This window comes from Coregonus lavaretus (assembly GCF_964263955.1).
Source record: "Coregonus lavaretus genome assembly, contig: HAP1_SCAFFOLD_2910, whole genome shotgun sequence".
NCBI classification, from domain to species: domain Eukaryota; kingdom Metazoa; phylum Chordata; class Actinopteri; order Salmoniformes; family Salmonidae; genus Coregonus; species Coregonus lavaretus.
The window spans coordinates 31771-47013 of NW_028162683.1; the positions used below are offsets into that span (position 1 = coordinate 31771).

A 15243-nucleotide genomic window follows, 5' to 3' on the forward strand; every position below is an offset into this window, starting at 1 on the left:
GGTGACCAATGAGCTAAGATAAGGCAGGGATTTGCCTAGCAGTGATTTATAGATTGCCTGGAGCCAGTGGGTTTGACGACGAACATGTAATGAGGACCAGCCAACAAGAGCGTATAGGTCACAGTGGTGGGTAGTATATGGAGCTTTGGTGACAAAACGGATGGCACTGTGATAGACTACATCCAATTTGCTGAGTAGAGTGTTGGAGGCTATTTTGTAAATGACATCGCCAAAGTCAAGGATCGGTAGGATAGTCAGTTTTACGAGGGCATGTTTGGCAGCATGAGTGAACGAGGCTTTGTTGCGAAATAGGAAGCCGATTCTGGATTTAACTTTGGATTGGAGATTCTTAATGTGAGTCTGGAAGGAGAGTTTACAGTCTAACCAGACACCTAGGTATTTGTAGTTGTCCACATACTCTAGGTCAGACCCGTCGAGAGTAGTGATTCTAGTCGGGTGGGCGGGTGCCAGCAGCGTTCGATTGAAGAGCATGCATTTAGTTTTACTAGTGTTTAAGAGCAGTTGGAGGCTACTGAAGGAGTGTTGTATGGCATTGAAGCTCGTTTGGAGGTTTGTTAACACAGTGTCCAATGAAGGGCCAGATGTATACAAAATGGTGTCGTCTGCGTAGAGGTGGATCTGAGAGTCACCAGCAGCAAGAGCGACATCATTGATATACACAGAGAAAAGAGTCGGCCCAAGAATTGAACCCTGTGGCACCCCCATAGAGACTGCCATAGGTCCAGACAACAGGCCCTCCGATTTGACACATTGAACTCTATCTGAGAAGTAGTTGGTGAACCAGGCGAGGCAGTCATTTGAGAAACCAAGGCTATTTAGTCTGCCAATAAGAATGCGGTGGTTGACAGAGTCGAAAGCCTTGGCCAGGTCGATGAAGACGGCTGCACAGTACTGTCTATTATCGGATCGGAGATCAGTCTTCACAGCAGCCAAAACAACAGGAAGAGAGAGAAAAACAGATGGAGAGAAAGAGAATGCTAGATGAGGAAGAAAAGGTATAGGAAAACAGGTCTTACTATGAGGTGCTGACAGAGAGAAAGTTAGAAACTACACACACACACACACACACACACACAAACAAGCACGAACGCACGCGCCAGTGAGTTGTCACGACTGGAAATGCTCTACCCACTGGTTAAAAGTAGTGCACTATATAGGGAACAGGGTGCCATTTGGGACACACCCATAGACTAGTCAGGGACTACTTTTATGCTGCATTCATCTTCTTAGTCAATGATCCCTTTGCTATATCCAAGGTCTCTCACACACTTAGACTTGCTGGAAACACATTCAACACAATGTTTACTTTCCAAGAAATACCTATTTGCTTTTTCATAATACAACATAATATTAATATCACTCTAGCCCTTTATTCTACACCCTCTTCCCTCTCTCCTTCCCTCTCTCTCTCCCTCCCTCTCGCCATTGCCTGTGTATTGTCTTGTTGAGTGGAGACTGCACAACAGGGTTCTGTAGTAGTCTGCTGGATAGTTGGCCATTTGTTAGGGTGTACTGTGGCTGTGACAGCATGGGGGAGCAGGGAGCTGTATTGTGGCTGTGACAGCATGGGGGAGCAGGGAGCTGTATTGTGGCTGTGGCAGCATGGGGGAGCAGGGAGCTGTATTGTGGCTGTGGCAGCATGGGGGAGCAGGGAGCTGTACTGTGGCTGTGGCAGCATGGGGGAGCAGAAGGCTGTACTGTGGCTGTGACAGCATAGGGGAGCAGGGCTGCTGTATTGTGGCTGTGGCTGGGTGGAGTGGCAGGGTGCAGAGAGCTGAATATCATTTGTAAGGCAGTATTGTGGCTGTGGCTATGCCTGTAATGAAGAGCAGCATGGAGGAGTAGCGAACAGATAGTTTAATATCAGCTATCTAGAACCTAAAACGGTTACTTGGCTGTCCCCATAGGAGAACCCTTTGAAGAACCTGGAACCCAAAACGGTTCTCCTATGGGGACAGCCGAAGAACCCTTTTGGAACCCTTTATTCTAAGAGTGTAGGAGCTGCTCCCTGGACTTAAATTATTGATGTGTCTGCAGCCATTCACAGTACAACCCTACAGTACCTGCAGACACACACACACACAGCCACATGCATGTACACACACACGCAGGCACCCAGGCACGCACGCCTGTGAAATATCCGATGACATGTTGTTGTTGTTGTTGTTGTTGTTGTATTGTGAGCTTCTGTTATCATCTGAATGAATAAAAGATCAGTATGACCTTGTATCAGCGTTTGAAGGGCACCCTTATCCCTCATTCGAACAAACTACATCTGACAGCTGTGGCTATCACCACAAATAAATCCAAGACCCGCCAATCAAGCTTTGAATAGTGCAGGCTCAATCAACTTAACAGTAACAGCAACCAATCAGGAATGGCTTTGGGTACCCTCAAAATCAAATCTTAAACTTTAGCATACAAACTGACCCACCAATGAAGCCTTGAATAGGCACATTAAACCAGTTGTGTTCATGGGGATTGAGTTCTGGGGCTCATTGCCCTGGCTGGGCTGAAGACAGGCAGCAGGCCAGACTGTAACACTCTGGGGTATACTGGTGCTACAAAGACACTGTCAGCATCCCAGCGCTGCTCTAGGATCAGGGCCCCTCTGATCCCCCATCTTATTCTTTATGATTTCAAATTCAAAACTGAACCTATAGGTCAGTACTCCTACTCCCCATAAATATGGACCCCTGAGCCATGTAATATAAGACTGTGGGTCAGACTGGACAGGTCAATGGACTGAAACTCTAATGGTCTCTTGTCCTCTTCATTCCATAAAGTGACTGACCACTGAGCTGTATTGATCAGGTAGTTACTGTGCCTCAGGTGATTGGCTGTGACGATAGAGCTGGGGCTCAGCTCTGCTTGGTTCAGTTCAATATGACACACAACGTGGTAACTGACATGAAGTGCCACGCTGTTCAGAGCCCGACGTGTGTGTGTGTGTGCGTGTGTCTCTGTGTGTGTGTGTGCGTGTGTCTCTGTGTGTGTGCGTGTGTCTCTGTGTGTGTGTGTGTGTGTGTGTGTCTCTGTGTGTGTGCGTGTGTCTCTGTGTGTGTGTGTGTGTGTGTCTCTGTGTGTGTGCGTGTGTCTCTGTGTGTGTGCGTGTGTCTCTGTGTGTGTGTCTCTGTGTGTGTGCGTGTGTCTCTGTGTACGTGTGGTAACATGTTTTTCTATGCAGTATTTGAATCACAATGTGACTGAGACAGGGTGCTTGTGTGAAAGGTTGGTGTGTGAATATTTTAATGAGTGTGTCTGTTCTCTGTCAGATTATTAGTGGGGTGTTCAGTAAGGAAAGCAGCAGTAATGTGACAGAACTAAAACCTCTTTCAGGCACGTTCTCTCTCGTTAGTCTAGCAGAGCTCAGTCTGAGATATGAAACACTGGGCTTTACACACACAACTCATCACATTGGCTTTACACACACAACTCATCACATTGGCTTTACACACACAACTCATCACATTGGCTTTACACACACAACTCATCACATTGCTCACCTGACTTTTTCATCTGCCCCCCCCCCCCTCTCTCTCTCTCTCCCCCCACCCTCTCTCTCTCTCTCTCTCTCTCTCTCTCTCTCTCTCTCTCTCTGTCTGTCTGTCTGTCTCTCTCTCTCTCTCTCTCTCTCTCTCTCTCTCTCTCTCTCTCTCTCTGTCTGTCTGTCTCTCTCTATCTCCCCCCACCCCCCTTCTCTCTCCGCCTCTCTCATTTCCTCTCTCTCCTCTATTCCCCCTGCCCTAACCTGGCTGTGGGAGAGGTTTTGTTTAGTAGCCCCAGAGTCTGGTGAAGGGTTTCAACCAGATGGTGAGGGGTAAAGTACCATTGGTTCAGTGAGGGGCAGTGAGGGGTAAAGTACCAAGGCTCAGTGAGGGGTAAAATACCATGGCTCAGTGAGGGGTAAAGTACCATGGCTCAGTGAGGGGCAGTGAGGGGTAAGTACCAGGGCTCAGTGAGGGGCAGTGAGGGGTAAAGTACCATGGCTCAGTGAGGGGTAAAGTACCATGGCTCAGTGAGGGGTAAAGTACCATGGCTCAGTGAGGGGTAAAGTACCAAGGCTCAGTGAGGGGTAAAGTACCATGGCTCAGTGAGGGTAAAGTACCATGGCTCAGTGAGGGGTAAAGTACCATGGCTCAGTGAGGGTAAAGTACCATGGCTCAGTGAGGGGTAAAGTACCATGGCTCAGTGAGGGTAAAGTACCATGGCTCAGTGAGGGGCAGTGAGGGGTAAAGTACCAAGGCTCAGTGAGGGGTAAAGTACCATGGCTCAGTGAGGGGTAAAGTACCATGGCTCAGTGAGGGGTAAAGTACCATGGCTCAGTGAGGGGTAAAGTACCATGGCTCAGTGAGGGGTAAAGTACCATGGCTCAGTGAGGGGTAAAGTACCAAGGCTCAGTGAGGGTAAAGTACCATGGCTCAGTGAGGGGTAAAGTACCAAGGCTCAGTGAGGGGCAGTGAGGGGTAAAGTACCATGGCTCAGTGAGGGGCAGTGAGGGGTAAAGTACCATGGCTCAGTGAGGGGTAAAGTACCATGGCTCAGTGAGGGTAAAGTACCATGGCTCAGTGAGGGGTAAAGTACCATGGCTCAGTGAGGGGTTAAGTACCAGGGCTCAGTGAGGGTAAAATACCATGGCTCAGTGAGGGTAAAGTACCATGGCTCAGTGAGGGGTTAAGTACCAGGGCTCAGTGAGGGGTAAAGTACCATGGCTCAGTGAGGGGTAAAGTACCATGGCTCAGTGAGGGTAAAGTACCATGGCTCAGTGAGGGGTAAAGTACCATGGCTCAGTGAGGGTAAAGTACCATGGCTCAGTGAGGGTTAAGTACCATGGCTCAGTGAGGGTAAAGTACCATGGCTCAGTGAGGGGTAAAGTACCATGGCTCAGTGAGGGGTAAAGTACCATGGCTCAGTGAGGGGTAAAGTACCAAGGCTCAGTGAGGGGTAAAGTACCAGTGCTCAGTGAGGGGTAAAGTACCAGTGCTCAGTGAGGGGTAAAGTACCAGTGCTCAGTGAGGGTTAAGTACCATGGCTCAGTGAGGGGTAAAGTACCAGTGCTCAGTGAGGGTAAAGTACCATGGCTCAGTGAGGGGTAAAGTACCATGGCTCAGTGAGGGGTAAGTACCAGGGCTCAGTGAGGGTAAAGTACCAGGGCTCAGTGAGGGTAAAGTACCAAGGCTCAGTGAGGGTTAAGTACCATGGCTCAGTGAGGGGTAAAGTACCAGTGCTCAGTGAGGGTAAAGTACCATGGCTCAGTGAGGGGTAAAGTACCATGGCTCAGTGAGGGGTAAGTACCAGGGCTCAGTGAGGGTAAAGTACCAGGGCTCAGTGAGGGTAAAGTACCAGGGCTCAGTGAGGGTAAAGTACCAGGGCTCAGTGAGGGTAAAGTACCAAGGCTCAGTGAGGGTAAAGTACCAAGGCTCAGTGAGGGGTAAAGTACCATGGCTCAGTGAGAGTATGTGAGAGGGAGGTCTGTCTTTCCCAAATGTAGACTCTGACTTTTTTAATATTGGGAGACTTTGTGATTCATACTTTGTGCTTGAGGAGAACGCAGGAGATTAATCTTGTGTGTGTGTGTGTGTGTGTGTGTCTGTGTGTGTATGGATCTGGCAGGTTGAGAGAGAGAACACATAGTCTGGACTGGGCCAGTTGGCCTCTGCCATATCTGCTATAGTTCACAAAATCAAAACGGATTACAGTTCACTATCTGACTAAGACTGTGTGTTTGTGTGTGTGTGTGTGTGTGTGTGTGTGTGTGTGTGTGTGTGTGTGTGTGTGTGTGTGTGTGTGTGTGTGTGTGTGTGTGTGTGTGTGTGTGTATGTATGTGTACGTGCGTACGTGTGTGAGTGCCTGGGTGTGTTTGTGCATACATGCGTAGGTGTGTATTTTTCTGTCTACCCAGAAGATTTTAAGACGCAGTTTTCCATTGAGTGATGCGTGTCGAATATCAACGAGGTTTCGCCTTATTAAAATCATCCATTGCATTTATAATGAAAACTCTAAGGGAGATTCATCCTTTCAAGACTGCATGACTGCTGTTTACTGATCAAATCTCAGGCTAAAATGATTTTGAAACTGCCAGACGCGTGTTAGAAGTCCTGAATTGAATGCAGTTGCATCATGATTACAGTCATTGTACAAAAGGTCTAGTAGAACCCATGTTTTATTCATTCGTATTTTATTTAACAAGGCATGTCACTTTAACGATCATAATCTGATTTGCAAGGCCAGCCCTAGCCAAGCAACAGCATCACAAGCATCCATGAGAATGAAATACAAAACGACTGAATGCCTGTGAAGCTGCTTCTTGGCTCCCTTGAAAAACGGATGACAATCTCAATGTGACATGCAGACATGCTGGTGTACTGACCAATGTCCCAAGAGTTGGGGCTGTTTTCGATCTCTCTGCGTCCGATGAAGTACCAGACGCAGGCCATCCAGTGGGCCAGCAGGGCGAACATGGACATGAGCAGTGTGAGGACTACAGCACTGTACTGGGAGTAACGCTCCAGTTTCTGAAGCAGCCTCAGCAGGCGCAGCAACCGCACTGTCTTCAGCAGGTGGACCCCAAAGTACTGTAGAAACACACACAGACATCCATTATGAGCTCTGTGACAGCGTTTGATGAATCCTGACATTTTAGGTATCAGTCCTATATTTCAGAGATCCTTTGTAGAATGGTGTCCTACAGTACCCATAAGGCCTTGTGTAACATATCTGGATTGATCTTAGTAGGGATAGTTCCGAAGCTAATATGGTCTCCGTTTCCTTAACAATCCATCCCTCACACCCCTATACCAACCAGAGCCACTGTTCTACTGTTAATTTGTACTGATATTATTTTGTCCTGTACCCAGTCACACACAGAGACACTCACCACACTGACGTTAAAGGCATAGAGCAGGTCAAAGGGCAAGGCAGCGATGAGGTCAACAAACAGCCAGGTGGTGACGTAGTGCACACAGATGGAGCGAGCGTCATACACCACCTGGCCCGATGTGCTCACAAAGGTCGTCCGGAAGTTCAAAGCGATATCTGTAGAACGACAAGATAGGATCTATTCATGTACATTCCTTCCGCAATACATTCCTATGTATCTCAATATGAATGTACCATTGTTGATATATAAGTTATAAGTTCACTGCTGTACATATTATAAGTTCACTGCTGTACATGGATAGAGGCTATTATTTGTTTTTAAAAGTGTTGACAATCTAGAGAAATGGTCAGTTCCAGGTGGTCATATAATTTGACTAGAGATGCATCATTAACACTGCAGTTAGTTAACTTTTATAATGTCCATCTGTCTGCCTATAGAAACAGAAAGAGACAGAAAGACAGAGAGACAGACACAGAGATACAGAGAGACATAGAGAGACAGAGAGAGAGAGACATAAACAGACACACAGAGATACAGAGAGACAGAGAGAGACAGAGAGAGAGACAGAGACACAGAGATACAGAGAGACAGAGAGACAGCGATACAGAGAGACAGAGAGAGACAGAGAGAGAGAGACAGAGACACAGAGATACAGAGAGACAGAGAGAGACAGAGACACAGAGATACAGAGAGAGAGAGACAGAGACACAGAGATACAGAGACAGAAAGACAGAGACATATATACAGAGAGACAGAGAGAGACAGAGATACAGAGATACAGAGAGATACAGAGACAGAGAGACAGAGACAGAGATACAGAGAGACAGAGAGAGACAGAGACACAGAGATACACAGAGATACAGAGAGACAGAGAGAGACAGAGAGACAGAGAGAGACACATAGAGAGAGACAGAAACACAGAGAGACAGAGAGAGAGAGAGACAGAGAGAGAGAGAGAGAGAGAGACAGAGAGAGAGAGAGAGACACAGAGAGAGACAGAGACACAGATACAGAGAGACATAGAGAGACAGAGAGACAGAGATAGACAGAGAGACAGAGAGAGACAGAGACAGAGAGAGACAGAGAGACAGAGAGAGACAGAGAGAGAGAGAGAGAGACAGAGAGAGAGAGAGACAGAGAGAGACAGAGAGAGAGAGACACAGAGAGAGACAGAGAGAGAGAGACAGAGAGACAGAGAGAGACAGAGAGAGACAGAGACACAGAGATACAGAGAGACAGAGAGAGACAGAGAGAGAGAGAGAGACAGAGAGACAGAGAGAGACAGAGAGAGAGAGAGAGACGGTGGGCAGAGTTTCCATCAGGGGCCAGTAATACAATGATGAACAAATAAGTGTTCATTATCATTAACTTTCATTGAATTAGATGACTGTATGTATTCTCCCATAATGAATGTACACTACCGGTCAAAAGTTTTAGAACACCTACTCATTCAAGGTTTATTTTTACTATTTTCTACATTGTAGAATAATAGTGAAGACATCAAAACTATGAAATAACACATATGGAATCATGTAGTAACCAAAAAAGTTTAAACAAATCAAAATATATTTTGTAGTTGAGATTCTTCAAATAGACACCCTTTGCCTTGATGACAGCTTTGCACACTCTTGGCATTCTCTCAACCAGCTTCACCTGGAATGCTTTTCCAACAGTCTTGAAGGAGTTCCCACATACGCTGTGCACTTGTTGGCTGCTTTTCCTTCACTCTGCCGTCCGAATCATCCCAAACCATCACAATTTGGTTGAGGTCGGGGGATTGTGGAGGCCAGGTCATCTGATGCAGCACTCCATCACTCTCCTTCTTGGTAAAATAGCCCTTAAACAGCCTGGAAGTGTGTTGGGTCATTGTCCTGTTGAAAAGCAAATGTTAGTCCCACTAAGCCCAAACCAGATGGGATGGCGTATCGCTGTAGAATGCTGTTGTAGCCATGCTGGTTAAGTGTGCCTGGAATTCTAAATCAATCACAGACAGTGTCACTAGAAAAGCAACCCCACACCGTAACACCTCCTCCTCCATGCTTTACGGTGGGAAATACAAATGCGGAGATCATCCGTTCACCCACACCGCGTCTCACAAAGACACGGCGGTTGGAACCAAAAATCTCCAATTTGGACTCCAGACCAAAGGATAAATTTCCATCAGTCTAATGTCCATTGCTTGTGTTTCTTGGCCCAAGCAAGTCTCTTCTTATTATTGGTGTCCTTTAGTAGTGGTTTCTTTGCAGCAATTCGACCATGAAGGCCTGATTCACACAGTCTCCTCTGAACAGTTGATGTTGAGATGTGTCTGTTACTTGAACTCTGTGAAGCATTTATTTAGGCTGCAATTTCAGAGGCTGGTAACTCTAATGAACTTATCCTCTGCAGCAGAGGTAACTCTGGGTCTTCCATTCCTGTGGCGGTCCTCATGAGAGCCAGTTTCATCATAGCGCTTGATGGTTTTTGCGACTGCACTTGAAGAAACGTTCAAAATTCTTGAAATGTTCCGCATTGACTGACCTTCATGTCGTTTCTCTTTGCTTATTTCAGCTGTTCTTGCCATAATATGGACTTGGTCTTTTAACAAATAGGGCTCTCTTCTGTATACCCCCCTACCTTGTAACAACACAACTGATTGGCTCAAACGCATTAAGAAGGAATGAAATTCCACAAATTAACTTTAAAGAAGGCACACCTGTTAATCTAAATGCATTCCAGGTGACTACCCCATGAAGCTGGTTGAGAGAATGCCAAGAGTGTGCAAAGCTGTCATCAAGGCAAAGGGTGGCTATTTGAAGAACCTCAAATATAAAATATATTTTAATTTGTTAAACACTTTTTTGTTACTACATGATTCCATATGTGTTATTTCATAGTTTTGATATCTTCACTATTATTCTACCATGTAGAAAATAGTAAAAATAAAGAACAACACTTGAATGAGTAGGTGTTGTAAAACTTTTGACCGGTAGTGTACTAAGTACCTGGAGGAAATGTAATGAGTGTTGGATGAAATGAAGGGGAACATCAACTCAGTGAATGTCAGGTGTAGTTCCATGGAGGTTTGAGGGAAAACGGTGTGTTCATGTATTTGTGTAGAAAGAGGATGTTCTCTAGCCATACGTTTTATGACAATCCATTGACAGAGGATATTAGGGATCGAGATTATGAAGTGTGGGAGTAAAGTCTTTAAATAGGGGCATGCAGTCATGTTAGAACATGTTAGAATAGTGTTGGAATAATGTTAGATTAATAGATGCAATAGATAATGTTAGATAATGTTGGAGCAACGTTAGAAGAATGTTAATATTAGAATAATATCAGAATAACATTAGCCCTCTTCTCCTTACCCAGCATAAACAGGATCTCCACCAGGATGTCACTCACACTGGGGGGGCTGCGGGGGGCGGAGCTTCCTTCGTCCCGCCCCCCCACCACAGTGAAACACACATTATAGGGCACTGTGACTGCTACATAGAAGGTAGCCAACAGGATTAGCCAATCCCAGCCAGCCTTGAAGGTCCCGTAGTGGAGCAAGATTAATCGGGATTTCTGAATGGCTGCCACCTTGTACTCTGGGATGGGAGGCTTGTCCCCAAACATGTTCTGGAGTGGTAATGGGGGGAGAGAGAGACACATCAACAACATGTTCAGGAGGATGTGAGGAGAGACAGACACATCAACAACATGTTCAGGAGGATGTGAGGAGAGAGAGACACATCAACAACATGTTCAGGAGGATGTGAGGAGAGACAGACACATCAACAACATGTTCAGGAGGATGTGAGGAGAGACAGACACATCAACAACATGTTCAGGAGGGGTGAGGAGAGACAGACACATCAACAACATGTTCAGGAGGATGTGAGGAGATACAGACACATCAACAACATGTTCAGGAGGATGTGAGCAGAGACAGACACATCAACAACATGTTCAGGAGGGGTGAGGAGATACAGACACATAAACAACATGTTCAGGAGGATGTGAGGAGAGATATACACATCAACAACATGTTCAGGAGGATGTGAGGAGAGAGAGACACATCAACAACATGTTCAGGAGGATGTGAGGAGAGACAGACACATCAACAACATGTTCAGGAGGGGTGAGGAGAGACAGACACATCAACAACATGTTCAGGAGGATGTGAGGAGAGACAGACACATCAAAAACATGTTCAGGAGGGGTGAGGAGAGAGAGACACATCAACAACATGTTCAGGAGGATGTGAGGAGAGACAGACACATCAACAACATGTTCAGGAGGATGTGAGGAGAGATAGACACATCAACAACATGTTCAGGAGAGGTGAGGAGAGACAGACACATCAACAACATGTTCAGGAGGATGTGAGGAGAGACATACACATCAACAACATGTTCAGGAGGATGTGAGGAGAGAGAGACACATCAACAACATGTTCAGGAGGATGTGAGGAGAGACAGACACATCAACAACATGTTCAGGAGGATGTGAGGAGAGACAGACACATCAACAACATGTTCAGGAGGGGTGAGGAGAGACAGACACATCAACAACATGTTCAGGAGGATGTGAGGAGAGACAGACACATCAACAACATGTTCAGGACGATGTGAGGAGAGACAGACACATCAACAACATGTTCAGGAGGGGTGAGGAGATACAGACACATAAACAACATGTTCAGGAGGATGTGAGGAGAGATAGACACATCAACAACATGTTCAGGAGGGGTGAGGAGAGACAGACACATCAACAACATGTTCAGGAGTATGTGAGGAGAGACAGACACATCAACAACATGTTCAGGAGGGGTGAGGAGAGAGAGACACATCAACAACATGTTCAGGAGGACGTGAGGAGAGACAGACACATCAACAACATGTTCAGGAGGGGTGAGGAGATACAGACACATCAACAACATGTTCAGGAGGGGTGAGGAGAGAGAGACACATCAACAACATGTTCAGGAGGACGTGAGGAGAGACAGACACATCAACAACATGTTCAGGAGGGGTGAGGAGATACAGACACATCAACAACATGTTCAGGAGGGGTGAGGAGAGAGAGACACATCAACAACATGTTCAGGAGGGGTGAGGAGAGAAAGACACATCAACAACATGTTCAGGAGGATGTGAGGAGAGACACCCACATCAACAACATGTTCAGGAGGATGTGAGGAGAGAGAGACACATCAACAACATGTTCAGGAGGATGTGAGGAGAGACAGACACATCAACAACATGTTCAGGACGATATGAGGAGAAACAGACACATCAACAACATGTTCAGGAGGGGTGAGGAGATACAGACACATCAACAACATGTTCAGGAGGGGTGAGGAGAGACAGACACATCAACAACATGTTCAGGAGGATGTGAGGAGAGACAGAAACATCAACAACATGTTCAGGAGGGGTGAGGAGAGACAGACACATCAACAACATGTTCAGGAGTATGTGAGGAGAGAGAGACACATCAACAACATGTTCAGGAGGACGTGAGGAGAGACAGACACATCAACAACATGTTCAGGAGGGGTGAGGAGATACAGACACATCACCAACATGTTCAGGAGGGGTGAGGAGAGAGAGACACATCAACAACATGTTCAGGAGGACGTGAGGAGAGACAGACACATCAACAACATGTTCAGGAGGGGTGAGGAGATACAGACACATCAACAACATGTTCAGGAGGGGTGAGGAGAGAGAGACACATCAACAACATGTTCAGGAGGGGTGAGGAGAGAAAGACACATCAACAACGTGTTCAGGAGGATGTGAGGTGAGACAGACACATCAACAACATGTTCAGGAGGATGTGAGGAGAGATAGACACATCAACAACATGTTCAGGAGGGGTGAGTTGAGACAGACACATCAACAACATGTTCAGGAGGACGTGAGGAGAGACAGACACATCAACAACATGTTCAGGAGGATGTGAGGAGAGAGAGACACATCAACAACATGTTCAGGAGGGGTGAGGAGAGAGAGACACATCAACAACATGTTCAGGAGGATGTGAGGAGAGAGAGACACATCAACAACATGTTCAGGAGGGGTGAGGAGAGAGAGAGACACATCAACAACATGTTCAGGAGGATTTGAGGAGAGACAGACACATCAACAACATGTTCAGGAGGGGTGAGGAGAGACAGACACATCAACAACATGTTCAGGAGGGGTGAGGAGAGACAGACACATCAACAACATGTTCAGGAGGATGTGAGGTGAGACAGACACATCAACAACATGTTCAGGAGGATGTGAGGAGAGACAGACACATCAACAACATGTTCAGGAGGATGTGAGGTGAGACAGACACATCAACAACATGTTCAGGAGGGGTGAGGAGAGACAGACACATCAACAACATGTTCGGGAGGATGTGAGAAGAGACAGAAACATCAACAACATGTTTAGGAGGATGTGAGGAGAGACAGACACATCAACAACATGTTCAGGAGGGGTGAGGAGAGAAAGACACATCAACAACATGTTCAGGAGGGGTGAGGAGATACAGACACATCAACAACATGTTCAGGAGGATGTGAGGAGAGACAGAAACATCAACAACATGTTTAGGAGGATGTGAGGAGAGACAGACACATCAACAACATGTTCAGGAGGGGTGAGGAGATACAGACACATCAACAACATGTTCAGGAGGGTGTGAGGTGAGACAAACACATCAAAAACATGTTCAGGAGGATGTGAGGAGAGACAGAAACATCAACAACATGTTCAGGAGGATGTGAGGAGAGATAGACACATCAACAACATGTTCAGGAGGGGTGAGGAGAGAGAGACACATCAACAACATGTTCAGGAGGATGTGAGGTGAGACAGACACATCAACAACATGTTCAGGAGTATGTGAGGAGAGAGAGACACATCAACAACATGTTCAGGAGGGGTGAGGAGAGACAGACACATCAACAACATGTTCAGGAGGATGTGAGGAGAGACAGACACATCAACAACATGTTCAGGAGGATGTGAGGAGAGGCAGACACATCAACAACCTGTTCAGGAGGATGTGAGGAGAGACAGACACATCAACAACATGTTCAGGAGGATGTGAGGAGAGGCAGACACATCAACAACCTGTTCAGGAGGATGTGAGGAGAGACAGACACATCAACAACATGTTCAGGAGGGGTGAGGAGATACAGACAAATCAACAACATGTTCAGGAGGATGTGAGGAGATACAGACACATCAACAACATGTTCAGGAGGATGTGAGGAGAGACAGACACATCAACAACATGTTCAGGAGGATGTGAGGAGAAACAGACACATCAACAACATGTTCAGGAGGGGTGAGGAGAGACAGATACATCAACAACATGTTCAGGAGGATGTGAGGAGAGAGAGACACATCAACAACATGTTCAGGAGGATGTGAGGAGAGAGAGACACATCAACAACATGTTCAGGGGGGTGAGGAGAGACAGACACATCAACAACATGTTCAGGAGGATGTGAGGAGAGAGAGACACATCAACAACATGTTCAGGAGGGGTGAGGAGGGAGAGAGACACGTCAACAACAGGTCTTAAGATACTAGTAACACATGTAAAATTAGACATACTTATGGTCTGGGGGTTTTCCTGACAACATGACCTGAACAGGAAACCTTAGGTTCTGGTTGGTTCTAGTTATATCCCATAGAATAGTAAGGAGGAGTTCTCTATTTTGTAAACTACTGCATGTCTACATGAACAGAATAACAAATGCAAGGTTATTTTCACCAAAGTCAAGGAGAACCTGCTCAGTCGGATCCAACAACCTTCATCCCATCTGGTGTGAAGTCACCTCTCTCTGTCGTCCATTACTGGCCCAAACCCATTTCTATGGATAAACATGAAAGTGGCTGGGACAGTAGGAACTGGATTTGTAGATTGAGTAAGCTTCCTCAAAGCAAACTTACTCAATGTCCTTGTAGCGATCCTTGAGATGTGGTTGGACACTAAGCTGTCAAGGCAAGGTGTGTGTGTGTGTGTGTGTGTGTGTGTGTGTGTGTGTGTGTCTGTGTGTGTGTGTGTGCGCGTGTGCGTGTAATAGGTCGACTCACGTTGTTGAGTTTAATCTTGCTCTTGTCCTGTTTCTGCAGGTGTCCAGACAGGTGGTAGAGCACGGCCCGGCTGCGTCTGCGGTTGGTGTTGAAGCCTGGAGGACGGGTGACCTTGTGCACCTCCAGACCCGTCTCCTCATCTGGGAACACAGAGAAGGTTGAGGAATTAAAGAATTAATGAATGAATTGCTACATTTTTATTGACATTTTATTTGAGAAATGGAAAATACATAAAGAGTTGCCTCAGCCATGTGAGTACAACAACGCAC

General features: G+C 46.3%; 1 protein-coding gene across 1 annotated transcript in view; it reads right to left on the reverse strand.

The window, feature by feature from the left end:
- Positions 1 to 15243, reverse strand: part of LOC311119020 (voltage-gated delayed rectifier potassium channel KCNH8-like) — a gene marked incomplete at its 3' end in the record, with an annotated part of 49018 nt that overhangs the window by 19304 nt on the left and 14471 nt on the right. Inside the window, exons 3-6 of the mRNA XM_084193774.1 lie at positions 14975 to 15114; positions 10253 to 10508; positions 6900 to 7057; positions 6393 to 6597 (exon numbers count right to left, since the gene is read on the reverse strand). Coding sequence (XP_084049900.1) covers positions 6393 to 6597; positions 6900 to 7057; positions 10253 to 10508; positions 14975 to 15114 — 759 coding nt within the window. The remainder of the gene's footprint in view (positions 1 to 6392; positions 6598 to 6899; positions 7058 to 10252; positions 10509 to 14974; positions 15115 to 15243) is intronic.